This window comes from Drosophila kikkawai, chromosome 2L, assembly GCF_030179895.1.
Source record: "Drosophila kikkawai strain 14028-0561.14 chromosome 2L, DkikHiC1v2, whole genome shotgun sequence".
NCBI classification, from domain to species: Eukaryota; Metazoa; Arthropoda; class Insecta; order Diptera; family Drosophilidae; genus Drosophila; species Drosophila kikkawai.
The window spans coordinates 20,146,784-20,172,538 of record NC_091728.1 but is presented as its reverse complement, the minus strand read 5'-3'; the positions used below and the strand labels follow the sequence as shown (position 1 = coordinate 20,172,538).

The following is a 25,755-nucleotide window of genomic DNA, read 5'->3' as shown; positions in this document are numbered from 1 at the left end:
AATCACCTTTTACGATCGCAACAAGGAAAGACATTATTCAGCGAGATTTACATTTAAATATACACTTTATTCCACAAACTATAGCAAAATATAACTTACAACTAAAAGTCTGAAATGAATTCCGATAGATTTCGTGGCATTTAGGCCTTTGAACTTTTAAGCATCTTCAGCAAACTCAGCATTTGCAATGATGGATTACTACAAAGACGTAAGATATTATTATTGATTGGGTTTTTTTCTGCTTTAAATTTAAATTTATTTACTCACAGACTGGAGTTCTGTGGCGATACAATGTGTTGCTGTTTACTTTCTAGATCTCTATTGGCGTGTTCTGGGAGTTTTGTGGAGCTCTCACTGGCAGCAGACTCCGCCGTCTCTGTGAAAGGATCATCTGCGTGTAACAGGCTGTAATCTGGCGGCTAGGTTAGATGTGTTTAAAAGCTTTAATAAATCACTATTGGCGTGTTGTGGGAGTTTTGTGGAGCTCTCACCGGCAGCTCTGTCTTCTTTGTGACAGGATCATCTTCGAATAACTCGTCGATATCTGGCTCGGTGGTAGATTTACGCAGCATCATTTCACCTAGGTAAGATGTGTTTAAAAGCTTTAATAGGAATATTTGGGAAACCCCTTTGGAATACCCACTCAAGTACTTTGCGGCCATTGAGTAAAGCAAGTTTGGACCCATTTGGGGAGACATTCCGATGACAACCCCATCCACACTCAGCTGCAGGTTTTCAGCACCCTTTTGCCGCTGATCGTAGAACACATCCTCCCGCTGGAAATCGTTGTCGTTGTAGTCTTCGTACAATACCTCCAGCAGGTCGCTGACCACGTTCCTCCTTCCACTAGCGGGTTGGGCCAGACTACCACCCAGCGCCAGAAGCAACAGGGCGAAGACGAACAGCCGATTGGTGAACTTGCACATTTTCCCAGCAGCGGATGGCGACACAGGACCGATGTGCTCAAACGGCGAGCGGCGAATGAGTCGAGCTTCTTGGTGGCGGTGAAGGTAAGTAAGGTAAGCCCACCTGGACAAGAAGACCACGAAAACCCGATTGCTGGACCCAGTTGAATGGCCGCCGATCGGACCAAAGACTTCCGCATTGCCAGGGTACTGTGGGAATCTTCTGAGCCGTGCATTTCTAATGCTTCCTAGCAACCACACAAGGTATTTGAGATGCGAGATGGGAGCCACAAGATTTCTTTCTTCTGACTTCAAAATTAATAGAGGTAAGTAGTAACTATTAAATGGAAATTAAAATTAAATATCTAGTAAATTAATTTGAGCACCAATTACAAAATTTGGAAAGGTGCTCAAGGATCATAATTCTATAAATATTTGACGATTCGAAAAAGGTTTAAACTTTTATAGCTTACGTTAGTACATTTTTAATTTAAAGTTTTGTGATTAAAAAAATGATTTAATATTAATTATTCCCTTACGTTATTTCGGACTTTAAATGAGCTCGTAAAATGTTAACCTAATAACCTCGATTCCGAGCTTAGAAGAAATCGAAAATCATCACAGCTATACTAATTTGCAATATATATTTGTCCAATTCGAAGCTGTGTTGACTTTAGCACTTATCCCGTCTCGCTGCAGTTCTGGGCGCAGGTTCAATGACTTGGCCACAGGAAGAGGCTGGCCGGGAGCATCATCGACATTCTCTGTAAACTGGTTTCGTCTAGAAAATCTCCGAACAAATTATGATGGAGCAGTTGGCCTTTTATGTGTGGAAAGCACTTGTTACTGGTGGCCCCCGGCTGTCAAGATGCTGGCCTCATCCTTCAGAGCATCATTATCATCAGAGCGCCCACTTCCGCTATTGGCCAAAGGCAAACATCTAAGCGTTAACTTACACTTGGGCACAAGTACATAAATAATAATTTAATTATTACAATAAATATGTAATCGAAGAAGTTTTTTTTTATTTATTGGTGAGACAATTTCGTCAGCTTAACTCTAGAGTGTGTGTGCAAAGTAAAATGAAACTAACATTTAGGCTGGCAGTCTGGCTGTTCTCGCTCCTCCCTCAGTAGCCCTCGATCTGGCGACAGGCCCCGTAGCTATCCCGACGCTCTCCGCGGGCGCAGCGCGCCAAGCCATCACGGAGCAGGGTCCGGGAATCGGCCAGGTCGTCGTCATCGGACAGTAGATCGAAGCTGACTATCTCGGGCTCGGCCGCTTGAACCTTTGTGGGCTCCTCATCTAGTTGCCAGGAGCTACGAGCTTGGTCCACGAAGTAAGATGGGGCATCGATGGGTGGATACATTCCATTACCAGCTCCTCGAAACTCGCCGCGATAAATGGGAGCACTAATGGAGCGCGGACCATTGGCGAAGTCACTGCCAGTCAGGCGATTGGTGTTAAGGTAGCTGTCGCCACGCAGGGAGCGAGAACGGCGGAAGTATTTATCATTTATTACTGCTGGGTTGTTGAAGCCCTCGAAGAAATTCGATCCCGCACTGCTGCTGCTACTGCTGCTGCCAGCGGCCACTGGCGGCAGGGCCTGGATCAACTCTGGCTCCGCCTCGAGATGGAAGGGCTTGATCAGTTGCGGCATGGGAGTCAGTTGTGGCGGCAGTACGTCCACCTGCTGGCGCTGCAGACGCTGCGCCTGCTGGGGATCTCTGGCCGAGATGTCCACATGGTAGGGGGATCGACCCTCGATGTATTCTGGCAGAGCCGCAGCTGGCGAGGAGTCGTGATGCTTTTGCTGCAGCAGTTTCCGGATATGACTCTTTTCATAGAACTCCTTAAAGGGGCTGCTTCTGAGGGGATGCTTACGCTTGCTGGCGCCACTGGCCTTGGTGGATCCTCTGCCCAAGAGTTCCAGCAGGCTGATCCCCTCCTGGGGACCGGGTGGAATCAGCAAAATCATAAAGTTCTCCAAATCGGCGCGTATATTGTACTGTCCCTCCTGCCTCTGGTCGTAGGTGATGGTCCGACGACGCAGCGAGTCCGAGTCATCTAATGGGGCGGCCGCTGGAATGGGTGGAGGCTGCAGCGCAATGGGTTGGTCACTGGACCCGCTGGACTCGATCGCCTGGGGCGGGGCCATGGCCGGAAAATGTTCCTCCTTGATGATGGGTTTCTGTTCAGCACCAGCAGCGGCTGCCGGGGAAGGCAGGGGCTCCATGGTGGAGACCAAGGGGGTGCCAGAGACCAGCGTCTCTGCTGCCAGCAGCAGTACCATGAAAGTCTTCCAGGCCATCTCTTTGCGCTGATGATGCTTATCTCCAGGTCAGGTTGCTCCGGTCAGTGTTCTGGACTCGCTCGCTTCTGCTTCGCAACTGATTCCTAGTCTGACGGGAGAGCTTCGATGTCAGCGTCGACGTCGGCGCAGGCGCAACTTTCATATTGTGGCGCTGCCATTGCCGATACACTGAGAGAAATATCCAAGTATATTACATTTAAATTATACAAGACTTTCGGAATTAATGATGATTGTCATGTTTTTAAATTAAAATTATAATTGTTATTAATTGTTATAAAAATTTGTATTCTTTAGATTTGGGGAGATGACAGACCTTGTTCTCTGTAGCTTTGTTTTATTTTTCATGTCTTAATTTTAAATCAAAATTGTAATTATTATTTTTATAAGTAACATTTCCCATTTTATTTACTGATGTCTTTGGATCTTTTTTCTGCGTGTAACTCTTCTGCTGCTGCGGCTTTCTTCTCTCTTCTGGATGCTCGATTCTCGTTCTGGTTTTGGCTTTTATTTATGCCACTTACTTAGTGGCCCGTCTCTTTTTGTTTGGCCGTGCCCATTTCGACTGCGTGACTTGGTAGCTGTCGTCCGGGCGTCCGTCTCTGTTTATTGATATTGGCCAGCCGTTAGGCGGGGTGGGCGGGTAGCGGCCGCGCGGTTCTCACCGCCCTGGCACAGTGGATTTCGGGCTCGAATTTCACGTCAAATAGCTAACAAGGAAATGGTTTGTTCTCGCCCATTGACCACCAGGTGGCTAACAGGCAAAACACGTACATGCGTCGTACTACGCATCCCCGGCTGCTGTCACCTGAGCAAACGATATCAATGCGATCATGAGGGTTCCATTAAGGTTGATTTATGGATTCATTAAATATAGGTGCAGCATTTATGTACTCATTTGGCGGCGCCTTTACAATTTAAATAATGAACAAATCCCGAAATCTATGAAGAACCTTATAATATTTTTATAATTATTTTGTTTATTATTTAAATTGTAAAGCAACCAGAGACAACTATTTGTATAGTATCTTATTTATAATAAATTCTAAGATATTATTATTGATTGGGATTTTTCCTGCTTTCAATTTAAATTTATTTACTCACCGACTGGAGTTCTGTGGCGATACAATGTGTTACTGTCTACTTTCTAGATCACTATTGGCGTGTTCTGGGAGTTTTGTGGAGCTCTCACTGGCAGCAGACTCCGCCGTCTCTGTGAAAGGATCATCTTCGAATAACTCGTTGATATCTGGCTCGGGGGTAGTTAGTAGCATCATTTTCCCTAGGTAAGATTTGTTTAAAAGCTTTAATAGGAATATTTGGGAAACCCCTTTGGAATACCCACTCAAGTGGTATTCGGCCATTAAGTAAAGCCAGCTAGAGACCATTTGGGGAGCCATTTCGATGACAACTCCATCCACACTCAGCTGAAGGTTTTCCGCACCCTTTTGCCGCTGATCGTAGAACACATCCTCCCGCTGGAAATCGTTGTCGTTGTAGTCTTCGTACAATACCTCCAGCAGGTCGCTGACCACGTTCCTCCTTCCACTAGCGGGTTGGGCTAGACTACCACCCAGCGCCAGAAGCAACAGGGCGAAGACGAACAGCCGATTGGTGAACTTGTACATTTTCCCAGCAGCGGATGGCGACACAGGACCGATGTGCTCCAATGGCGTGCGGCGAATGAGTCGAGCTTCTTGGTGGCGGTAAAGGCAAGTCCACCTGGACTAGAAGACCACGAAAACCCGATTGCTAGACCCAGTTGAATGACCGCCGATCAGACCAAAGACTTCCGCATTGCCAGGGTACTGTGGAAATCTTCTGAGCCGTGCATTTCTAATGCTTCCTAGCAACCACACAAGGTATTTGAGATGCGAGATGGGAGACATAGGATCTTCTTCAACTGATTATAAAATTTAAGGATGCTCAAGGATCATTATTCTATAAATATCTGGCGAAAAAAGTTTACATTTTTTGAATTTTTGTTAATACATTTATAATTTAAAGCAATTTTTATTGTAATTAGCAACCTTATAATAATTTTAAAATTATAATTATTTTAGCCAAGATCAAGGTCAAAAATCCCAAGAAAGTATGCTGAAAAAATCCATTAACGATTATTTCCTAAAAAATTTACTTAATTCCAAAGATTTTAATTTAAATAAGAATAAGTTGTTGACCCAACAACAGCCTCATTACCTACAAATGTGTTCTACTTTTTTTTCCCCCAAAATACTTACATATAAATTTGGCAAAATGTTTAATTTGCAATGCGTAATCTCGATTAAAATGGTCAGCGAGCAGACATAAATCAGGCGGAGAGAAGTTTATCTCAAAAGATCGGTTTAAACTTTTCAAAATACTTTGTTTTATTTTTATTTGTTGTATTCTGTTCTTTTTTGCACAATGTGAACCTCACGAATAGGTTTCATACGATAAAAGCGTGCTGTGGCGCTTTGGACGACGTCACATTACTACAGTTGAATGACATTGAGGTTTACTTTAAAAATAATGTATACGCTTATGTGTGTTCAAATAATTAGAGGTCTTTGCGGTTATTTTAGTTTATAACTATTGCTGTGGCGGCGTTTATGTATTCGCTTTTGTGGAGCATTTATAAATAAAACAATGGAGTTAAATTAGGCGTAGCACATGAAAATTATTCGATTATGTCTAGACGAATATAATAAACACCCAAATACGGATGGCGAAAGCGAGCTTTGTGGTTTAGGATTTTCGGAATATTTAGTTAATATTTGGTAGGCAAATACAGTTAGAAAGAAGTTAAAAGCATAACTAAGTTGATGGACTGGAATGGGATCTATCAACTAATACTTAAGTGATATCTTAGCAGCAACACAGAATACTTGTTATGCCTTTGTTCATGCAATTGATATACTACGATGGGTCATTGCAGAGCATAGATTTAATACAGAAAACGTAGTCGTCATAATAAGTTTAAGTTTAAGTTTAAGGGTAATCATTGGAAGAGAGCATTACGTTAATTCAAGTCCTTTGGGATACTGCAGCACTCACTAGGATGTCCGTTGTTTAAATATGTATTCTAACTATATGACAAATTATACATAATCTCACAAGATCAATCGTTTTAACTAAACAGCCTCCATAATGTACAGACAAAACGAGCAACAAAAATCGAAGCTAAAATCAAAAAGTCGGAGCAATTCCCGGAAAAAAGACGCATACACATAAGTAGCTTGCATTTGTCTACTCATTCTTTTTCAACGGTCCCTCGTACTGAGCTTGATTTGGTTTCTTTATGTGCTCCCCGAGCAGAGTCTTCTTTTCCTCAAGCGGCACTCTCTTGTGCACCGTGAAGCAGATGCGGTTAAAGTGCTCACACATCTGATTTACGACACTGGCTCCGTAGTGCCAGTGACTCAGGGTGGTCACCAACAGCAGCATGTAGAGCAGCGGCCTCTCCAGCACTGGCAGCCACAGGCTCAACGCGAAGGAGATCAAGAACATGGGCGTCTGCCAGTGCCAGGCCTCGCTCCTCGTCACCGACATCTGGGAAACAATCAGGCGGCACTGCAAAAAAAAAAAGGAACAAAGAGCGTGTGAGAATGAGGCTTTAACTAGGGATGTATGTACATATATCGAGGAATGAATAGCACAGGTCGACACTTTTTGGAACTAAGAACAAAACTAGTTTGGAACCTCTTTTTAAATATGCCCATTTTTAAAGATATTTCACTAAATTATAATTATTAATTAACCATACTCGTTGAATACATTTTAACTATGCCGACTTTAATTTTAAACTCATCAAAATGGTTAAGCTCTAGTGAGTGTGTATTTTGTTTCGTAGAATCTGCGCAATCATCGGATCGTTTTCGTGGGGAAAGACAAATGTGCCTCTGTCTTGTTTGAGGTAACGGTGAGCTCGATCCGAGTACCAGCCATAGATCTGGTTAACGGTCATCGGTTGAGGCGTGCTATGCTTCAGCTCGTACTTTTCCTCAGCTTCTTCATCGGTGTTGGCCATTCTGGCGGCGTTCTTCAGCGAGTCTGGGTCAAGCTTCTCCCGTATGTGCCGGATCTCGGTGTCCGTGCAATTGAAATATGGCCAGTCGTGGCGGGCATAGAACTTCAGGGATAACGGACGCTCATACTCAGCGGTGGTGGTGTAAACGAGCTCTCTAAACGATTCGCGACCTTGTCCTTCGTTCCGCTTCTCCTGCTCCAAGTCCTTGGCGCAGCGCCGTCCACCGCAGCAAAAGGGCGGCATTTCGAAGAAATGTTTTTCGAGCTGTGTTTTTGTTTTGTAGGTTTATCAAAGTCAAATGCCGATATGGGGCAAGTCAAATGACTCATTAAAAGTTGTTGGCAGTTGTTTGGCAGTTAACTCCGGGCCAAAAGGGGCCACTACAGACGTTGACACACCCGCCCCTTATCTAGATTATTATATGAATCAACCCCACACGCGACAATGTTTTGATAAAGCAGACTAAGGCCAGGGTGTATAATTTGTATTTTTAAATGACTTTAGACTAATTTGTAACTGGAAGTGTGAGCGACGCCTATTGAATTCACATTTGATTGAATAATAGAATAAAAGTATGTGTATGATAATGGCCTTTGTTAGTAGGTATTATATTATTATATGTATATATAATATATAGGTATATTATAAATTATACTATTCATCGTTGGCTTTGAGATATGACTGATAAACCATAGAGAAAACGACAACTAAATATGTTTGCCATATAGAAAATATCGTGAAATTTTAGACATCGAATATTAAATATCGAAAAATATTGTTTTTCGTTAAAATATCAATATTATCGATTCTTAAAATAATGCATATTTTCTATTTTAGACCAAAATTGGCGCGTTAACTATATTTTATCTCATCACTAATTATTTTAATATATATTTGTTATTAAAAAAAATTCATTTTAACTTTTAATCTTTAGCCAAAGAAAAAGTCCGTTAAATCTTTCGAATTTAAAATCAAATTCCAACTAAATTAAAGCTTTACTCACGCTGACATTGGAGAAGATGGTGCCGCTTAGCATGAAAATGGCTCTCGGATCGGTTTCCATGATGTCGTTGGGCGAGAGATATGGCCAGGCCAACAGGATGATAAAGTATGTCAAAAAGGGCCACATCGGTCGGATTGCCTCCCAGAAGGGCAACAGGCGTCCAGTGCGTTTCGCATAAGAACTAAAACAAACAAATATATATAGTAAAGAACCAAAAATTACATTGCTCGTTCGACTTACTTGTACACGTTAAGGATGACTAGCGGAAGATTGGCCATGGCGCTGACATGCAGCACCGCCTCCATGACATTGCCCAACGGCAGGGTGCCATAGGAGCCCAGCGGCAGCTCGAACTTCCAGCGCTCGAAGCCCATCCACCAGGTGACCAGGTACATGGCCGTGCTGCCCCACATGCTCAGGTCATAGCCCCAGGGCAGGTACAGGATGCCCGTGTTGTACTTCTCCCAGTGCGACACAAAGAAATTGAAATAGACCGTCAGACAGACGTAATACATCCGCATAGGCCGCACCGAGTACACGCGGCTCCTGCCGAAAATACTGTACAGGCAGGTCGGTATCAGCATGGCCGTGTACGAGTCCAAGCCATGGTCGAAGAGCTCACCCAGCGGGCCGGATAAGCCGATGCGGCGCGCCTGTTTCCCATCGATTCCATCCAGGGTGTAGGCCACGAATATATTGATGCCTGTGCAGAGCCAGACCCACGAGGGAATGGGCGTTGTGCCTTCCTCGCCGGAGCTGGCCTCGAAGTTCCAGTCGTAGTACGACAACAGCACCAGGTTCAGGGCGCTGAACAGGAAGCCCAGAAACGTCATCAGGTTGGGCGCAAACCAGCGCGGGAAGAACTGCGATGGGGAGGGGGTTGGGTGGACGTTAAGTATCGATTTTTGCAGGCAATAATTTTGCAGAGCAAATCACTCACCTTGACCAGCCAATCCCAGAAGGGATGCATGACGTACTGACTCAGCGGTGAGGTGTCAATGGCGCTGTACTGTAAGCAAATAAAATATTTCGATTAAAGCGGGAAACTCCATAATTTTACGAAAGGTTTCGGCTGTTGTGCCTCAGTCTGGTGTCTGGTGGTGATTCTAAAAATAGATTTTAATGAACACAAGTACGGAGTACCGAGAACTGGTTTGGATTTCTTGGAACTTCTTGGGCAGCTCTGCTCATGGTACAGCCGCCGCTGCTGCCGCTGCCGCCCACACATCCTGTTCAAACATCCTTTTGCCCACCTTGTAGTTGTCGAAGCCATCGATCTGGGCCCTGGTCAGGTATCGGTGGTCCATCAAGCGCCTAAATAGCTTCTGCATTTTGGGTTTTTGATCGGAATCTGAAGTATTTCTTAATCTGAGTGGAAAAACACGCGACACAGCCGGCTTCAAGGAGAGCGGCGGAGAGGAGCAAAGCGAAGCGGGCGGGTGTTTGATAATAGCGGCGTTTAATTAACCGACAGTCAGAACATTTTGTCAATTTCTTGAACCGAATTCGAACGCAAAGCGAAAATTATTAGCGGAAATGCAATGCATAAAATAAGGCGCGCGCACCGGGCTATAGCTCGCGTTTATTTTTATTGCAAAAACTGATTTAATTTCTGCCGCTGCTGCTGCTGCTGCTCTTGCCGCCGCCGCCGGCTGTTTTTTTCACGCTTCCAATCGCGTCGCACACGCACACAAACCAACACTAAGTACGCCGTTTTGCAACACTTAAATTGTACAATGGTGCGCATAAAAATAGTAGTAAACTTTTATTGCTCATTTAAAATAATGTAAGAGTCTTTTATGCCAGTGATAAAAAAAGAACAAAAGAAAAGCAACGTTTTAGCCTTTTCAATGGATTATCCTAAAACGAATTTTAAAAACTTAACCTTTCCTCTGATTCTGGATAACTAGTTTACAATTTTGTGTCTGACAAATTCATTTTTCCTTTATTGGGATTAAAGTTATATTTTAAATATAAAAAAATTAATAAAACTTTATTCAAAAATGTATCTTGATATTAAAAAGAGTTTCCAAAAATAAGTTTTAGGTATATATTTCCTCTCTGGGCTCTAATCGGCTTCTTGGTTGCCATCATATTTATGATATTTAGTTTTCTCATTCATAAAAAAAAAAAGATTTGAAGCTTATTGAACATTTTTCATTATCTTCTATATATTATTATGGAATTGGTCAATAATGACCGGTGGATCCGATTGTGTTAAAGTTGTATGTGTGCTGCGTATAATGAATTAATTTGACCCTCCAGTTTTATATGAATATTAAAAAAACAATCTTAAATTAACGTGTATTATAAAAGCAGCTATTACCATTACCTCAGTTGTTTTATGCATATGCATATGACAAAAGATTTTTAATCAATCCAATTGAGTTGCATTTGGTGTACTTATAAAAATATATATGTAGATTCATGTACATATATATATATATATGTCTTTGCTTCTGTAAATGTATAAATGCAGCAATTAAAAATTTATTAACGACCTGCACTTTTATGTAGGTGTAAAGGCGTACATGCATTACGCTTTTTATTGTTTATTACACAATTTGATCGATAAAATAAAATTCACATATTTACGTATGTATGTTTAAAACTGTATGGATGGGCTTTATTTATTGTAAGGACGTTTCAAAAATTCGTGTTACAGCTAACAAATCACATTGCGTTAGAAAACATACAAAAGAACGGATACAAAATAAATCGGACTAATTCGCATAACAAAATGTGTCTAAAGAGAATACATAGAGTGTAAAACATATTTAATTAATTAACGCTTATGGCTATTGCAGTTGCAATTAGTTGTTAGCTCGGTAGAGAAAGTGTCTCCGGGTTAGTACATTTATTTGTTAGTTGCTCTAATAAATTCGCTACGAATGCCAATAGATCGATCGGTTAATTTGACTTTTTGAGATTCTTTTTGCGTATATTCCCGGGACAACCGCCGGCACTAAGCAGATGCAACTTCCAGCCGCCATCCTGGGGCAGGTGAACATCGTCATGACACAGTGGACAACGAGCGGCTCCCGTTTTAAGTTCTGGAAAATAGAACATATTTAAATTGGTAGCTTTATATGGGATGAGTGCCTTACCCCGGCAATAGTCTTCCATTTGATGCAGTTCATAAAGTTGCTTATGCACCGATTCAGTACAGCGAGCACAGACCACATAGCTCTCCTTGGCATCGCATTCCACTTTTAGGAATAATTCAAAAATAAAAAATGATATTTTGGTAATACTTTCAACATACTTGTGAGGTGATAGTTAAGGGCCGCTACTTCCAGAACTTGACTGCACTGTGGGCACTTGGTGAGGAAAGGACAGGACTTCCAATAGTGGCGATCTAGTTGGTTTACGTCGCTGCCTGCACATGACCAGTCACAAAAGGGGCAATGTCTGAAAGGGAGCAAAGTAAATATAATAAAATTGTTTATAATAATTTTTATTTATTATATTTATTTTTAATTTTTAATCTTTAAAATTTCTAATTTGAATTTTTTTTTAAATTTTAAATATTTAAAATTTTTATTTTGTAAAATTTTTTTTTAATTTTTAAAATGTTTAGTTTAAAAAATGGTTAACTTTTAAAATATTTAATTTAAAAAAAATTAAATTTAAATTTTTAATTTAAAAACTTGTTAATATTCAACATTTTTAATTTTTAAAATTTTGAATTTTCAACATTTTTAAATTTACAATCACAACGATTTTCTGTACAAATATCTAATCTTGATACTCACATTTTGGGCGAGTTGTCCTCGGTGGACTCTGAGTTAGAGGCGGAGCCTTTGCGAGAGTTTGAGGCGGATAGCATGGAGCGCTTCAACTGCTCATTGTACTGTTGCTTTCCATTGCAGCTGGCAAATCCATTGTTCGAGCTGGGAACCACCAGACCTTGTGCGCTTCGGCTCTTTACTCGCGTGGCATCCGAGCTAGTGGAGGCCTTATCCGGCGGCGGCGTGGTCGGATCCCCCGAGCTGTGACCACCTCCCGGGTACTTGTTGGCCTCAAGCAGCTCCTGCTTGCGGTCCAGATCCAACTTATCAAACTCCGTGAAGAGTTGACGGTACAGGAGATTCCGACGCGTGATATCGTCGTCGGGGGGCAATTGCTTGCGCACCAGGCGGGGATTGACTTTGTAGACGAGAAGCAGGATGCGCTCCGCCACCTTTCGCACAGGCTCCGCAGGATGGTGGATGCCAGAGCAGCCGCACTCGGAGAGCGCCCGGCAGGTGAGACCACTGTGCTTATCCGTGCTGATGCCCTGTGTATGCACCAGTTGTTCCAGCATCTGAAGGCGACTCATTGCCAGACGCTGGTGGGTGCCGGAGCCGACGCTGCGTGATAGAGCCGGGGCGACCAAGTGCTGCTCCGCCACCTCCGGGCAGGCGGCTATGCTCAGGATCGTGTGCTGGGCGAGAGTGTGCAGCCGGGCCGACGGGTCACCAGACTTGGCAAGTAGTTCGGGAAGTAGGCGGTCCACACAGCGAGCCACTTCGCTGAGCGAAACGCGTCCCGGTACGTACTCCAGGAACAGGACCCGCACCGTTTCAGTGGCCTGGCTAAACACTGAGTAGACTGCGTCCCGTACTGCTCGGTGGAGGAGCAGGGCAGCGCTGCGGGCTACCTTGTTGGGACTGGCGGCGTGCTCGTTAGAAGGCACCTCCTCCTCAACTTCGTGCTCCTTGAGGAAGTTGCGCAGGCGCAACAAGCCATCTTCGCGATCTTGAAATTGACGGGAGTAAAACTGTTCTACCTAGATTTGGTAGTAAATAAAGTTAGTTAAATAATAAAATATTCCCGAGATTACTTACCAACTCACTACCGAAGACCAGGATAGGGAGGGCTGCCTGGCGACGCTCGCGGTCGTTCAAGCGCGAGCGCCCCCGATTGGGATCGGCTTCCAGCAGCGCGTTGCCTTGGCACTCCCTTAAAAATTCATTAGTATTTGAACTGTGAGCGGTTTGATTGGTTTTTTTTTGGTATAGGAATTCAACGTTTACGGATACATTTACGGGTTATAGGAGTACGAGATAGATAAAAATACGAAAGAACGTAAATCAACTAATATATCAACTAATTAAAGGTCTCTTCGGCTTCCGAATAATTTGATTAAATGGAAAATTATTTAATTTTATCATTTTACTTCTCAGGGAAATGTAAGCTTAGAATGTTTTTATTATTATTTTTTGTAAATTAAATTTTGAAATGTGTATACACAATTATTTTCCTAGCTCCTTAATTAAGAAAACAATCTTTTACGGACATATAGTTCCTTGTATATATTTAATACCCTTTTAAAACTTATACAAAATCGATCACTTTGAATTTAAATTTGAAATAAAACTGTAAAACAATCGACCGTTAGTTTTGTGTATCGATTACTTACTACTGGCTACCGCCAGTGTTGGCAATCATTGGAGGAGCTAAGTCTACGGCAAACGAGTCGTCATGCAACACTGAAATCCGACAGCTATTTAAACAAAAACATAGACAACCACAATTGTTTACCTATTGATACACGTTCTACACACACGCGGTACTTACTGTCGCAGCGTAGGTATGGCCCGTTCCTCGTAGTCTTCGTACGAGTTGCGCGGAACGCTCTTGTTGCGCCGCCGCAACGATCCCTGCCTACTGGACATGGGTGAACTGTGCCGCGAGGCCAGACGTGGAGACTGTGGCAGCTCGTCGTGCGACTTCCGCCAGCCGCCCAGTGTGGGTGTGGGCGTCGGCTGTAGTGAGGCGGGGGCTGTAGCAGGAACAGGAGCCACCACTGCGGTGTCATTGCCTGCCTGACCTTGGGTTCCGTCCGTGGAGGATTTCTCTTCGAGACTAAGACTGGCCATGCTCTTGGGGCTGAATGCAGCCTCGGCCAGGGCCTGTGCCACCTCCTGAAGACTGGGAGCCGCCGGCAGACTGGGCTTTCCGCCCGCATAGATCTCACAGCTCTGGTCGTTGGCACTGAGCACTCCCTCGGGCTCGAGCAGCTGCTGTACCTGCAGCTGGCGCAGCACCGCCGTCCTGTACATCTCGATCTGGTCTTTGCGTAGCCGAGCGGTGGTGAAGTCCTCCTGCTGCACTGCCTGTCGTTTAGCCAAAGCATAGCGCCCCAGGCGCTCGCCGGCACTCCTGAGAGCGGTCATGCACAGTTTCAGCTTCCGGGCATATTCGAATCGCTCGGCACTAACGGCCTGCGCCTTGCGCTGCTCCAACTCCCGGATGTACTGAACAATGGACTCCTCGACGTACATGGAGAAGAGCAGGTCGTCGCATACTGAAGCCAGTGCCAGTTCCCCGGTGGCGGTGTCCAACGGTGGCGCATCGTTGCCTAAGTGGTGCTCCTCGCCATTGTTGGCATTGTTTGTTGGGCTCAGTTCCAGGTCCTCACCCAACACGTTAACTGCCAGCAGGGAGATCTGACTTGTGGCATTGAACTCGTTCCCGTGGACACCGATGAGGCGCAGCTTCAGGTGCGTACCCCTTCTGGGACTAACAGTGACGCTCTGCAGCTCCCTGGACTTGTAGTTGGTGTAGGCGTTGTCCGCCAGAGCCACAAAGCCCAGGAAGTCAAAGTACTGCGACGACGGTGTGCTGGGCAGGGATTTGGGCGAGTAGTGCAGCCAGAGTTCCACTTTCTCAGCTGTAAAGGAACTATCGTTAGGCTTATTTCGGAATTAAAAAAGCTTTCCACTTACGTATAAGATACTGGTGGGCCAGAAGTTGGATGCGATAGATCTTGGCAGGCTGGTGGAAACGGAGGATTATGTCATGGGTGGTGAGTCCGCTGTCCGGAGCACTCCGCCAGCCGTGAACAGTAGGTCCGTGTGTGTTAAGCTCGCTGGCCGGAAAGTTAACATCCTCGTCTACACAGGCGTGAAAAAAGATCAAGTCAGCATTATGTGCAGGGTTAAAGAGCTCCAAATCAGCAGGTGACACAATAGCTCTCTTAAACAGTTTAGACCTGATATCACATTCCAATTCTCTTACGCACTTTGATCCCCTTACTTGTAAATTATAAAATACAGTTGTGGGCGAAATAATAACATCAGTTAAACTATACATATAATAGAAAAGAATGATCAAACAATAAAAATACAAAGTTTTTAGAGTTTTCATGCAATAAAAAAAGCTTTTTATGATTAAAATTGTTTTAAATTTTTTTCATTATTATGTAGGTATCCTAAAAATTCTAAAATGAAATAACAAACATTTCGGGTTTGAATTTACTATAGTATAATATAATCTGGGTTTATTAATAATACTCTTAATTAAGTAGTTAACTTTTAAACCCATTTCCATGTATGTTAGCTGGTGCTATTATTCGCAGTGCGAATTTCGCACCTCAGCTGTATGTTTTTACCTCACTTAATTTCCTCTCTCTCTGCCTATCGCTCCCACTCTCTATCTCTCTGTTTTGTATTTAAGCAACGACTAGCGACCCGCGAGCTTAGTCGTCACTCAGCCGGTCGTGTTCAAAGTGGAGTAAACTATTCCACGCCTCGTAATCAAATCTATTTGCTATCTGATAGTATAAACAACTATCAGATACTTAGCTAGTAAATCTATTAAAAAGTCAAAAAACCAAAAAAGCCACAATAATGCCGGAGGGATACACTAAAGCCACCGCCTGGCTTCAAATCCAGAGCCTGCTGAACAGCATTAACCACATGCTCATCTTCCTGGTGGCCGCATTCTTCTTCGTCCTGGCGCGCAGCCTGAACTTCCAAGACACCGCCATGCATATGTTCATGACTGGCATCGGAGTAAGTAGATAAGCGTGTAATTATTATGCTTCGATTTCGGCAGTGAACATGCAACGTCACTTGCCAAGCTATCTTATCGACCTATCTTCTAAAAAGGCTTTCCCTGTTCCCGACAGTTCCACGTCCTTATCGCCCAGGCCATGATGTCACACTACAAAGTTAATCCCGTCACTCGTTGGCTGTCGCACCGCAACAAGTCGCGATTCCATGCCATCCTCCAAATCGTAGGCGGCTCCATGGTTCTGTTGGGGGGAATTGGAAAGTTTTCGAACAAGGATGTGCACTTCAACACATGGCACGGACGAGTGGGTAAGAGTCAAAAACCAGACAGACCCTTCATAAGATTAATAATATTTGACCAATTTCAGGCGCTACTGCCACCTTCGGCTGTGCGGCCAGCATCGTCGGCGGTTTTGTTAATTATTTCCAGCCAAAGTTCGCTTTGAAGTTCTTCCCTCCATCGGAACTGCGCTTTCGTCATAACTTATTCGGCCTCATCACCTTTAGCGTGGGCATGGGAGCCATCTATCTGGGCTACTACTCCAAGTTCTTCACCAAGTTTGTGGATAACAACTTTATTCCAGGCATGATGCTGGTCACTGCGCTGGTGTATGTGCTCACCATCATCTCGCCGGTTCTCTCCCTGCTGACTAAGCTCAGGTATAGGTCTAAGAAGAAGGCGGAGAAGCAGGTCCAGTAGATCAGGGGCAGGAGGACGAGGCAGAGACCATTGAGGCTTACACAGGACTTTGACAGTACAAAAATAAAGAGCCTGGCGCCTTGCCAAATATAAATCTCTGGCCGCAACTCTAATTGAATATGCAGACGGAAGATTAGGCAATATACAACCGGCAATCTGTCAATAATATAATGAAAAATTATGGCCATAGTCGTTGCAGTGGCTTATTCCCCTCCACGGAGGTAATGGTCCATGCTAAATCGGCGGCGGCTGTGACAAATTGAGACAGATTGTAGCCAACTAGGCTTGAATTAAATAGTCCGCTTGTATTCCTACATTGAATCCTAACGTCCTGGCGCACTAGGCGTATGCGTGACTTATCGATTTCTCAAGTGCACTAGGGCTTGGGAGGGAGGGGACGGGGACAGGGATACCGAGTGCTTTTGCTCAACTCCAGCCGGAACTATAAATAAAACAAATAATGTAAATAGGAAATCATAAAATATTGCAAATAAATGCAAAACAAAAATAAAGAGCTAATAAATTATGCACATTTCCTGCTTGTTTGTTTACCTGAGGAGAATACCACGTTGAACGGTATCTTTTTGGCCATGCTGGCGACCTAAAAAACCCACGACTACACAGGGTTCACATTCGCGATATCCGCTTGCACATTGAACAACAATTTAATATAGCGGCCGATCGAGAAGGACTAAATGAAGGCAGGAAATTCCTGCACAAATCACAGAATCAGCCAAAACCGTTTTGCCAACCAATCGAAGTGTATCGATACCGATAAGTAGGTATCGTCGTCAGCTGTTTTGCTTTTGGCACTCACCAACACTGCCCTAATTGGTATTAGAATTATTTACATGGTTTCAAACGAAATCCAGAGCCATGCCAACAAATGCTCACAAATACAGCATTCTGCTGCCCACCTACAACGAAAAGGATAATTTGCCAATTATAATATGGCTCATTGTGAAATACATGAAGGCCAGGTGACTAGCGGCTCTTTAAGAGGCTTAAAATAGCCATTGCATGTTTACCTTTTGCAGCGGCTACGACTACGAGGTGATTGTTATTGACGACGGCAGTCCGGACGGAACGCTGGATGTGGCCAAGGATCTTCAGCGCATCTACGGTGAGGATAGGATCGTGCTGAGGCCTCGCGGATCCAAGCTGGGATTGGGCACGGCCTACATCCATGGCATCAAGCACGCCACTGGAGACTTTATCATAATCATTGACGCCGACTTGAGTCATCATGTGAGCATAGATAACGAAGGGAAACTGACGTGGGGTTGGAAGTAATGCAATATTGTCCTTTTGCTCTAGCCCAAATTCATACCGGAGTTCATTCGGCTACAGGAGAGCGGCGACTACGACATAGTGTCGGGCACTCGGTACGCCGGAGACGGCGGTGTCTATGGCTGGGATTTTAAGCGTAAGCTCATCTCGCGCGGCGCTAACTTCCTGTCCCAGGTTCTGCTACGACCCAATGCCAGCGACCTGACCGGCTCGTTCCGCCTGTACAAGAAGGACGTGCTGGAGAAGTGCATTGCCAGCTGCGTGTCCAAGGGCTACGTTTTCCAAATGGAAATGCTGGTGCGGGCACGCCAGCATGGCTACAGCATCGCCGAGGTGCCCATAACATTCGTGGACCGCATCTACGGTACCTCGAAGCTAGGCGGCACCGAAATCATCCAGTTTGCAAAGAATCTGCTGTATCTGTTTGCCACCACATAAAAAACGAGACCTTGTCCGGCTGATGAGTAGACTTTTGAAGAGTTTTAATTTCTTTGGATTTCCTTTGCTTTGTTTTGTACATTTGGTAAGATTTGTTCAAAGAATTTGTTCATACAACTAATGAATTATGCATGAGAAATTGTTTGCCGTATTTATAATAATCCAGAGATCCTTCTACTGGCTTACGTTTCATTTATAATTTGAATAATGATAGCTAGCGTTAATTGATTTAATTACTCAAGTCGAAAACTTTGTGCTGGTTGTCGGGATTGCCGTACAGAGTGCCGCCGCAATCGTCCTCCAGGGTGTCGCCCGTTCCGCTGCCATAATTCTTAAGGGCCAAAGTCAGCAGGGAGTTGCGATCCTTGAGGGCCAGCACCACGAAGGCCCCATTAGGCAGTATCTCGCTGGTGCTCACCTGAGCCGGTGGCTTGAAAACGGCCAGGGATTTAGCTGTGCAAAAATAGAGCAATGAAGACTCCAGTATCTCAAGGTTGCCAGAGATTGTCTCACCAGAATTGAGCTCCCACATGCGAATGGCACTGTCACGTCCCTCCTTGTCGTAGGAGAGCAGAACCTTGCCCAGTGGATCCAGCTTTAGGAAGGTCACGGGGGCATTGTGGCCAATGAGAGTGCTTTTGCAATTGCCCGTGACCAGGTCCCAGATCAGGATCTTGGCATCTTCCAGGCCAGCTATGACGCAGGCATTGACCTGGGAGATCGCCAGGGAAACTGTGTTGCAGCTGGGCTTCCACTTCTTGAACAGGGTGCCACTCTGCAGGTCGTACACCACGATGAAGTTGGGAGTCGTTGGCTCGTTCAGCTCCTTGGCTACCACACAGACGTAGGAGCCCTCGTGGGTTATTGCCGAAAGTGAGGTGAGGAAGTCATGGTGCGGGATTCGGAGGTCATAGAGCAGCTTGCGCTGCGACAGGTGCCATACCAGCAGGGGGAAGGGCTTCTGAGTCTCATCGCCGCAGACCAAAATTCTGAAAATTCAAAATTAAATCTTAAAAAAGTTCTAAATTTTTGAATACAATTCCATTTACCTTCCATCACCGGAGACCAGCAGGGAGTTGAGGAAGCGATCTTCGCCTGCCTTAAAGGTGGTCACGCAGTCACCCGACTCCAGGTTCATAAGGTTGACGTACATGCGGTTCCGGGATAGGCACACCAAGTGATTCTGGTCGTGCAGTCCAAAGTATGGCATCTTCTGGTTCATCACTCCCTTTAGAGTAACCTGTGTTTGGGACACGAATAATGTAATAAAATGATATTAATCTTCATAATAAAAACCCACCTTAAACTTGCCCTCGTCAAGATTAATGACACGGATTTCGCGACGACAAAGCACTGCCGCCTCGTAGCTCCCAACGGGACACATGGCTGTCGGTTGCTGGATCCCCTGCAGCTCACGAATGCGGCAGCAGTTCTTCACATCCCAAATGCAGATCTCAGCTCGTTCCGTGGACAGGGAGGCGACATAGCAACCCGGCTGGGGAAGATTCATTAGGACGTCGTAGCCTTTGACGGTGGAGGTCGCAGAGGGAGCTTCACCCTCGCCATTCCCTGTCGCCGGAGCTCCATCTGTCCCATTGCCGTTCTCGGCATCCAAATCGGCATTGAGAATCTCGAGGAAAGCAAACTCCAGCTCGTTTGTGCACTCCCACCATGAGCGTATCTTCTCGTCGTCCTTGAGCTCCGGTGATTCCCTGAAGGATGTCTTCAGGTAGTACTTCATCAGCGTGTAAAACTGCTGGCCGTCGTAGCTCAGCTCGTGCAGATAATGCTCCAGGAATCGCTTGAGGAAGTGGATGTGGACATATTCGGATGTGGAATCGTCGCCGCCGGACTTGGCCAGCCAAACGGCCTGCAGGATGTCGTGCAGCAGGTGATCTGGCCCGGTGGCATGCACCTTGTTGGCAATCCACTGCAGATCCGTAAAGTAAAAGCAGTTGAAGAGTATGTCGATCTTGTGCGGCGCCGGCTTGTCCTCGATCACGGCACAGAAGTGATGATAAGGCAGTTTTAAGTACTTTTGGTAATTGTAGCTGATGATGGAAATTATAGAGGATTAAATTAATTATTTAAAATTATTTATCTATCTTTTCCCATATCGGAATCCGTGAAGAAGTAATTCTTAAACTAATTATGACATTCGGAAGGAACCTTATACTAAAATTAATTAAAATACTCACGTGTTGACACCCTGGCTACCCTTGAATTCGCTGTCCTGCCGGTCGAAGTAGTCCCGCAGCGCTTCATGTACCAGCCACTGCTTCTGCGCGTACCTCGCCAGGACCGCTCGTCCAAAGCTCCTGTCTGCTATCCTAATATTCTTAAGACCTAACAGCATTGGTCCCATCAGCCAGCAGAACTTTGACCAGATCTTAAAGGCGACCTGCGCCTCCACCTGCGTCATCTTCTGGAACACGCCCAGGCAGTCACTTTCACGGATGCCCCACGGCGACAGTCGTACGATCAATAGCAGCAACTCCACGTGATCGGTGGCGAATTTCGACTCTAGAACCTGCAAGATACGTCCGGAGATTTCGCCGATTTCGCTAATCGGCTGCGCCACATGTCCCAGCCAGGCGAGCCACCACAGGGACTTGGCGTGATAGGGTGTCTTGCCATGCAGCGTCTTCCACTCGTCGGGCAGCTTGAGCGCCCCGTTGGCCGCGTAGAAGTCGCCACCGCCTGAGCTAAGGATATCGTGCCACTGGCGCTCCGTAAACTGGCGAACGCGCAGGAAACAGCGCTGTGGTATGCCCAGTTGCGCCAGCGCGGCGAGCATATCAAAGCCGTCTCCTCCAGCAGTGCTGTCCGCGCCGTCCTCGCCCTCCTCCGCCAGCTCGCTGACGGTGAGGATCAGCTTGGCACTGCCCAGCTGCAGGGGTAGCCAGTCGAGCGTCTCATCTCGCTGCAGCTCATCCACGCCGTCAATGATCAGGACAAAGAAGCGCTGCTGCCGATCTAGGATCTCGCGAATAACACCGGCGTAGGCCTCCAATGTCTGCAGGGATAAAAGCATTAGCGCATTCTGGCAGTAGCTTCTGCAAAGGACTTTCTTACGTGTGGAACTTGGCATTGATGACCCGTCTCCAGAACCGACATCTGGTTGGCCATTGAGCCCAGCAACGAGGTGAGATCCGAGGAGCGGGCACTGAGATTGGCATATCTGAAAGACAAACATTGGTTCGTTAGCCTGCTTCAAAAAAAATATTAAATAAATAGATACCTAAGTATGAGTTGTGCCTCCGGTTTCCAGCGGTGCACATTCTCCATGATCTTGGATACCAGAACACTCTTGCCACTGCCCCTGGCACCGGACACCACCAGGGGCTGGACGGTGCTGTCCCGGATGTAGCGCTTCACGTCGTTCATGATGTCGAAGTTGGCCGAGTTCTGGGCGAGCAGCTTTGAGTAGTGGCCCACCAGCTGCAGTTCCTCGAGCAACACCCGATCCACGCCCAGCGTGTTATAGGGAATGCTGCTCTTCAACTGGTGCTCTTCAAAAATACCGGCCAGCGCCTTGTCCAGCAGGCTCTCAATCACCGCCGACAGTTCCTCGTCCAGGATGCTCATCGTGGGCAACAGCCTGATGAGATTCTTCTCGCACAGCTGGCTCTTGAGCTTCGAATAGACGCGGCTGATCCGGCGCTGCACTTCCAACTCCAGCTGGCTGCTATTCTCCGGCGCCCGCGCCACCTGTCCAGTCTGGATCCAGATGCAGCGCTTGGCCAGCTCCTGGCTCATCAGCACGGTGTTGTTGATCTCCTGCTCCACCACAGTGGTCAGATAGGAATCCTTAACGTCCTCGGAGAAGAGGCGCAGCAGCACAGCTAGGAGCTCATTCAGCTCACCGTTCGCCTGGCCGGAGTATGGGTCCACCTGCTGAGCGTGGAGGCGGTGGCACATTGGCTGGTACGAGTTGTCGATGGTGTACCACTTCTCCAGCAACAGACGCTCTGTCTCGCTGGCGGTGCCCAGCACGGAGGTGAAGTCCTGGCTCTCGATGGTCAGAGGCAGCATCGGAGTGCCCAGTGTGGCGCCCAGAAACAGCACGGGCACGATGTAAGCACCGGCTGAGTGTCGTGTGATCTCGCTCAGACAGTTGGCCGCCTCCTCGTGCCCCCCCTGCGCCTCCAGCGGCGTCTGGGTCCAACGCTTTACCTCCTGCAGGCGGGAAAAGTCCTTCTTGGCGTTGCCATTTCCTGGCTCTGTCTCGGGCTCGCTGTCATGGACATCGGCGATGATGAAGTCGAAGCCCCGGCTTTGGCACTTGCTCTTGAAGTGTTTGTACAAACTATGGACAACGCGCTTGTGCTTCTTGTATTCGGTGCTGTTGTCGGCCAGGATGTACACCACGATCTTCTTGTCCCGCTCGATCTTGCGGCCAGGTGGCGGCTTGCCCTGCAGCACGCTCAAGTTCCCGGCCGCGGGATTGGCATTGGCCACATCACTGGGCGCCTGCGCCCCCTGCGGTGTGGTGGTATTCGAGTCTGTTGGAAGAATTATATCAAATATTAAAAAAAAAGGACGAACAAGGAGCTGATTCCTTTGTACTACGAAATTCCCAAGATTTTACAGTACATCCTGTATAGTTACTCACCCTTTTCTGCTCCGTTGGCCTTTCCCAGGGCTGTCGGTGGCTGATGGTTTTGTTGGTCCTGCAGCTGATTGCCATTGGCCTCCGGCAAAGGAGTCACATCCGGTAACGCCTCAACAGCCGCTAGGGGAGCGCGCTTCTCGTCGCCGGCATTGGACTCGGAGGAGATCAGGTCCTTCTTGTCCGCTTCCTGGTATGGAGGTGAGCTACAATCACAACGAAATCAGTTGTAGTAAAGGAAGTGGTTTTCTTTAAGTATCCAATCACTCACTCGTCGGACTTCTCGGAGCCACTGTCCTTGTCCTTCTTTTTCTTTTGGCCGGAACTACACACGTTGCCCATGGCGCTCCTTCACTTGATTTTCTCGTCTTTAAATTACAATTGACTATTGATGTCCTGTAATCGAAGGACAGACATTTGTTTAATCAGGTATTTATTTTTAGAGATGCGCTTATTTCTTTAAAAACTGTTCTTTGGATTGTTGTCTGCTTTTACTGCTACCGTCCCTGATATCAATGATCAATCTAAGCTCGGATCCCGAGCCAAAATTGACTTGGCAGGAAGTCTAAGCTCCAGTTAATGTTACTAATCGACCTTGCTTAACAAGGACTTTATCTGATAATCGGCCCTTAAATATTTTATTCTTCCTCATGTCAACATATAATTAGTTTAGTTATCAAAATTATCCTTTGAAGAAACTGGCCAGGAAGAGTTACATTTTGTGGAACATTGAGAAAAAAGGAATAAAAAAGTTTCACAATATTTAGCATGTATTGTGATTGTTTAATTAAACCCTCACAGCTGTTATAGGATATCTCAGATCGCATTATCGATTTCTAGACACTATAAAAACTCGAAATTGCAGCTAACAGCACTTCAAAAAGATTTTTCCTTAAAGCACTTAATCTAGATAATAGTCTCGTAATCATTGCGATTAATATTTAATGAATTCTCTATGTAATTTTTTCCACAACAGGTCAATGACAAAAACAAAGTGCTCGGGGTAACGGAACACATCCTGGGAAGGAGCGAGTCCTAGAAAGAGCGCACAATACACAGAGAGAGAAACACTAAAAGAGAGAACGAGAAAAGCTTTCCTAAGCGAACGCATGCTCGCTGCTGGAACTTTTATAGAGATTTTCTGCGTTTGAATTGGCATTGGCGTTAATCAAGTGGTCCGAGTGAACTGAACTGGCCCGGGTGGTGGGTGGTTAGGTGGTTGGATGCCTGGCGGCTGGTCGCTGGGTGGTGGGTGGTGGGTTCCGATGGGTCTGGGTCTGGGTCTCGTCTCGGATTTATTGCGGGCAATGCGCTTGGCTGGATTTTTGTGTACACGCTTGAAAATTGTTGACGCGCGAGACCCTCTCCCTCTGGCTCTGGTTCTGGCTCTGGCCTCTCTTTCTGGCAGCCATCGAAATCGCTATAGATGCTAAATACAAGTGTGTTCCTTTATTTAAGTATTTATTTATTGGATATCAAAATATGTTCAATCGCCCCCAAATTGTGCTCATACACACACTCTTCGTCTTTAGCGTCCAATTTTGATTTTGTTGGGGGTTTGGGGAAGGAAAAGCGCTAAAAATAAATCCCACTATATACTAAGTATATATGCCTTTGAATCGCGCAGTTCTTCGACATTTTGTCGCAGCGCAGGAATTTCGAAAATGTTCAATATCAATTAATTTGGTATCGAAACATAAGTACGTATTTTCGCTCGCGTTTTCCTCCGCAGATGTCACATTTACGGCGCATTCACACACACATTGCTCGCAGTGTGTATGCCTCGTTCCGAGTTGGTTATATTTTTGATTCACATTTTAATACACAATTTTGCTGGCACACTTACTTTTCTTTACGCGCTTTTCATATATGCGCCCCCGAACCCGAACCCGAACCCGATCCCGATCCCGACCCCGCACTCCCGCTGGCGAACCGAATCTAAAACATTTTCCACCCACTGCACTTGCACTTTGCTCAATTAATTGCTTAATCAAATTGTTTGTTACACACTCGCCGCGAAGACATTTCGTCCGGAAAAGTGTATATTGTGTGTGCGCTCGGTTCGGTTCTCTATCTTTTTTTTATTGGCTGCGCGCCTCGTTTTCCCAGCAGCTTTTTCCTTTTCCCGCAGCTGTGCGTGCGATGTCGTCGTGCTCGGCGCTGTGCGTTTTCACCGCTTCTGATTCCGTCTGCCGAGCGTTGGAAAATCGCTCTCGCCAGCGAGTGCGTGAAGTGAAAGCTGTGGGAGCTTTCCAACGACCGGCAGCTTTCCTGCTAGGGCTGCAATCCGTTTGAAATCAGCGAGCAGAGTACCGTTAAGCGGAAGCGCCAAAATACAAATGGAGGCTTTATAAGGTTAATTGAAATTGGGCTCTCATTCACGGGAAAAGGATTTACAATTTTATGGTATTCCTTTATAACTTTTTTTTAATCCAAATTGGTTTTGTTGATCCCGATATAATATTACAATTTAATGTATTTACTAACGGTTTCGAACACCTCTTGAATTACTTCAATTTCTTGGTGATTTTTAAAAGCCTCATTTTAAAATAATCCTTCTACAAAATGATGTATGTACATAGCTTATTAAGGATTTATTACGCATATAAGAGAAAACTAAATTTTATTTATTAAAATTATGCATCTTTAGTTTAGTTTATCCTTAATGGTTTTTTGATCCTGATATAATATTATAATTGGTTATTA

At 45.5% G+C, this 25,755-nt stretch overlaps 9 protein-coding genes across 16 annotated transcripts; 2 read left to right on the top strand and 7 right to left on the bottom strand.

Annotated features, from left to right (window-relative positions):
• Positions 1 to 140: 140 nt before the first annotated feature.
• On the bottom strand, positions 141 to 988 carry LOC108072545 (uncharacterized). 2 transcript variants are annotated; one of them, XM_070283190.1, is made up of 4 exons: positions 644 to 988; positions 492 to 580; positions 268 to 419; positions 141 to 198 (listed from the first exon to the last, which is right to left on the bottom strand). In XM_070283190.1, exons 1-4 carry the CDS (start codon positions 924 to 926, stop codon positions 141 to 143), a joined length of 582 nt encoding a protein of 193 aa, XP_070139291.1. In that variant the 5' UTR covers positions 927 to 988. The 2 variants fall into 2 exon arrangements, with proteins under 2 accessions (XP_070139291.1, XP_070139290.1); XM_070283189.1 differs by lacking the exon at positions 141 to 198 and having other exon boundaries at positions 308 to 441.
• Positions 989 to 1,944: 956 nt separating this feature from the next.
• LOC108072511 (uncharacterized) lies at positions 1,945 to 3,316 on the bottom strand. The gene has a single exon (XM_017163683.2). It carries the CDS (start codon positions 3,214 to 3,216, stop codon positions 2,035 to 2,037), a length of 1,182 nt encoding a protein of 393 aa, XP_017019172.1. The 5' UTR covers positions 3,217 to 3,316; the 3' UTR covers positions 1,945 to 2,034.
• A 215-nt stretch (positions 3,317 to 3,531) lies between these two features.
• Positions 3,532 to 5,049, bottom strand: LOC108072543 (uncharacterized). The gene is made up of 3 exons (XM_017163716.2): positions 4,562 to 5,049; positions 4,321 to 4,498; positions 3,532 to 4,024 (listed from the first exon to the last, which is right to left on the bottom strand). Exons 1-2 carry the CDS (start codon positions 4,842 to 4,844, stop codon positions 4,350 to 4,352), a joined length of 432 nt encoding a protein of 143 aa, XP_017019205.1. The 5' UTR covers positions 4,845 to 5,049; the 3' UTR covers positions 3,532 to 4,024; positions 4,321 to 4,349.
• A 1,075-nt stretch (positions 5,050 to 6,124) lies between these two features.
• LOC108072606 (ethanolaminephosphotransferase 1) lies at positions 6,125 to 9,913 on the bottom strand. Its single transcript, XM_017163829.3, has 5 exons — positions 9,482 to 9,913; positions 9,169 to 9,237; positions 8,469 to 9,091; positions 8,229 to 8,409; positions 6,125 to 6,768 (listed from the first exon to the last, which is right to left on the bottom strand). Exons 1-5 carry the CDS (start codon positions 9,557 to 9,559, stop codon positions 6,445 to 6,447), a joined length of 1,275 nt encoding a protein of 424 aa, XP_017019318.1. The 5' UTR covers positions 9,560 to 9,913; the 3' UTR covers positions 6,125 to 6,444.
• On the bottom strand, positions 6,970 to 7,592 carry LOC108072607 (uncharacterized). The gene has a single exon (XM_017163830.3). The coding sequence runs from the start codon at positions 7,466 to 7,468 to the stop codon at positions 7,022 to 7,024; it is 447 nt and encodes a 148-aa protein (XP_017019319.1). The 5' UTR covers positions 7,469 to 7,592; the 3' UTR covers positions 6,970 to 7,021.
• A 922-nt stretch (positions 9,914 to 10,835) lies between the features above and the next one.
• LOC108072589 (centrosomal protein of 104 kDa) lies at positions 10,836 to 17,476 on the bottom strand. Of its 6 annotated transcripts, XM_070283486.1 has the most exons (9): positions 17,262 to 17,476; positions 14,942 to 15,109; positions 13,791 to 14,886; positions 13,633 to 13,716; positions 13,058 to 13,196; positions 11,984 to 12,999; positions 11,494 to 11,639; positions 11,336 to 11,437; positions 10,836 to 11,281 (listed from the first exon to the last, which is right to left on the bottom strand). In XM_070283486.1, exons 1-9 carry the CDS (start codon positions 17,299 to 17,301, stop codon positions 11,139 to 11,141), a joined length of 2,934 nt encoding a protein of 977 aa, XP_070139587.1. In that variant the 5' UTR covers positions 17,302 to 17,476; the 3' UTR covers positions 10,836 to 11,138. The 6 variants fall into 6 exon arrangements, with proteins under 6 accessions (XP_070139587.1, XP_070139586.1, XP_017019285.1 ...); XM_070283485.1 differs by lacking the exon at positions 17,262 to 17,476 and having other exon boundaries at positions 14,942 to 15,571; XM_017163800.3 differs by lacking the exon at positions 13,633 to 13,716 and having other exon boundaries at positions 10,837 to 11,281; positions 13,058 to 13,172; positions 17,262 to 17,475.
• LOC108072590 (transmembrane reductase CYB561D2) lies at positions 15,845 to 16,803 on the top strand. Its single transcript, XM_017163802.3, has 3 exons — positions 15,845 to 16,009; positions 16,126 to 16,318; positions 16,378 to 16,803. Exons 1-3 carry the CDS (start codon positions 15,845 to 15,847, stop codon positions 16,707 to 16,709), a joined length of 690 nt encoding a protein of 229 aa, XP_017019291.1. The 3' UTR covers positions 16,710 to 16,803.
• A 52-nt stretch (positions 17,477 to 17,528) lies between the features above and the next one.
• Positions 17,529 to 18,468, top strand: Dpm1 (Dolichyl-phosphate mannosyltransferase subunit 1). The gene is made up of 3 exons (XM_017163789.3): positions 17,529 to 17,689; positions 17,747 to 17,957; positions 18,027 to 18,468. Exons 1-3 carry the CDS (start codon positions 17,586 to 17,588, stop codon positions 18,435 to 18,437), a joined length of 726 nt encoding a protein of 241 aa, XP_017019278.1. The 5' UTR covers positions 17,529 to 17,585; the 3' UTR covers positions 18,438 to 18,468.
• LOC108072580 (uncharacterized) lies at positions 18,458 to 25,220 on the bottom strand. Of its 2 annotated transcripts, none has more exons than XM_017163785.2 (10): positions 24,896 to 25,220; positions 23,321 to 23,445; positions 23,053 to 23,255; positions 21,679 to 22,942; positions 21,513 to 21,618; positions 20,636 to 21,453; positions 19,738 to 20,488; positions 19,487 to 19,677; positions 18,951 to 19,426; positions 18,458 to 18,890 (listed from the first exon to the last, which is right to left on the bottom strand). In XM_017163785.2, exons 2-10 carry the CDS (start codon positions 23,389 to 23,391, stop codon positions 18,667 to 18,669), a joined length of 4,104 nt encoding a protein of 1,367 aa, XP_017019274.1. In that variant the 5' UTR covers positions 23,392 to 23,445; positions 24,896 to 25,220; the 3' UTR covers positions 18,458 to 18,666. The 2 variants fall into 2 exon arrangements, with proteins under 2 accessions (XP_017019274.1, XP_017019275.1); XM_017163786.2 differs by having other exon boundaries at positions 25,060 to 25,220.
• Between the last annotated feature and the right edge of the window lie 535 nt (positions 25,221 to 25,755).

What these genes read in the sequence shown, in the direction of transcription:
- LOC108072590 (XM_017163802.3), top strand. Translation starts at nt 15,845, where the DNA reads ATGCCGGAGGGATACACTAAAGCCACCGCCTGGCTTCAAATCCAGAGC. An exon ending in TGTTCATGACTGGCATCGGA is followed by an intron (nt 16,010 to 16,125) that starts GTAAGTAGATAA and finishes TGTTCCCGACAG; the next exon opens with TTCCACGTCCTTATCGCCCA. An exon ending in CACATGGCACGGACGAGTGG is followed by an intron (nt 16,319 to 16,377) that starts GTAAGAGTCAAA and finishes GACCAATTTCAG; the next exon opens with GCGCTACTGCCACCTTCGGC.
- LOC108072606 (XM_017163829.3), bottom strand. Translation starts at nt 9,559, where the DNA reads ATGCAGAAGCTATTTAGGCGCTTGATGGACCACCGATACCTGACCAGG. An exon ending in ATGGCTTCGACAACTACAAG is followed by an intron (nt 9,238 to 9,481) that starts GTGGGCAAAAGG and finishes ATTTGCTTACAG; the next exon opens with TACAGCGCCATTGACACCTC. An exon ending in GTCATCCTTAACGTGTACAA is followed by an intron (nt 8,410 to 8,468) that starts GTAAGTCGAACG and finishes TGTTTGTTTTAG; the next exon opens with TTCTTATGCGAAACGCACTG.
- Dpm1 (XM_017163789.3), top strand. Translation starts at nt 17,586, where the DNA reads ATGCCAACAAATGCTCACAAATACAGCATTCTGCTGCCCACCTACAAC. An exon ending in GTGAAATACATGAAGGCCAG is followed by an intron (nt 17,690 to 17,746) that starts GTGACTAGCGGC and finishes TACCTTTTGCAG; the next exon opens with CGGCTACGACTACGAGGTGA. An exon ending in ACGCCGACTTGAGTCATCAT is followed by an intron (nt 17,958 to 18,026) that starts GTGAGCATAGAT and finishes CTTTTGCTCTAG; the next exon opens with CCCAAATTCATACCGGAGTT.
- LOC108072589 (XM_070283485.1), bottom strand. Translation starts at nt 15,362, where the DNA reads ATGAAAACTCTAAAAACTTTGTATTTTTATTGTTTGATCATTCTTTTC. An exon ending in AACACTGGCGGTAGCCAGTA is followed by an intron (nt 13,197 to 13,632) that starts GTAAGTAATCGA and finishes AACCGCTCACAG; the next exon opens with TTCAAATACTAATGAATTTT. An exon ending in TGGTCTTCGGTAGTGAGTTG is followed by an intron (nt 13,000 to 13,057) that starts GTAAGTAATCTC and finishes TACCAAATCTAG; the next exon opens with GTAGAACAGTTTTACTCCCG.
- LOC108072545 (XM_070283190.1), bottom strand. Translation starts at nt 926, where the DNA reads ATGTGCAAGTTCACCAATCGGCTGTTCGTCTTCGCCCTGTTGCTTCTG. An exon ending in CAAAGAAGACAGAGCTGCCG is followed by an intron (nt 420 to 491) that starts GTGAGAGCTCCA and finishes CATCTAACCTAG; the next exon opens with CCGCCAGATTACAGCCTGTT. An exon ending in TCGCCACAGAACTCCAGTCT is followed by an intron (nt 199 to 267) that starts GTGAGTAAATAA and finishes ACGTCTTTGTAG; the next exon opens with TAATCCATCATTGCAAATGC.
- LOC108072607 (XM_017163830.3), bottom strand. Translation starts at nt 7,468, where the DNA reads ATGCCGCCCTTTTGCTGCGGTGGACGGCGCTGCGCCAAGGACTTGGAG.
- LOC108072580 (XM_017163785.2), bottom strand. Translation starts at nt 23,391, where the DNA reads ATGGGCAACGTGTGTAGTTCCGGCCAAAAGAAAAAGAAGGACAAGGAC. An exon ending in ATCAATGCCAAGTTCCACAC is followed by an intron (nt 21,454 to 21,512) that starts GTAAGAAAGTCC and finishes TTATCCCTGCAG; the next exon opens with ACATTGGAGGCCTACGCCGG. An exon ending in CATGTGGGAGCTCAATTCTG is followed by an intron (nt 18,891 to 18,950) that starts GTGAGACAATCT and finishes ATTTTTGCACAG; the next exon opens with CTAAATCCCTGGCCGTTTTC.
- LOC108072543 (XM_017163716.2), bottom strand. Translation starts at nt 4,844, where the DNA reads ATGTACAAGTTCACCAATCGGCTGTTCGTCTTCGCCCTGTTGCTTCTG. An exon ending in AATGGCCGAATACCACTTGA is followed by an intron (nt 4,499 to 4,561) that starts GTGGGTATTCCA and finishes AATCTTACCTAG; the next exon opens with GGAAAATGATGCTACTAACT.
- LOC108072511 (XM_017163683.2), bottom strand. Translation starts at nt 3,216, where the DNA reads ATGGCCTGGAAGACTTTCATGGTACTGCTGCTGGCAGCAGAGACGCTG.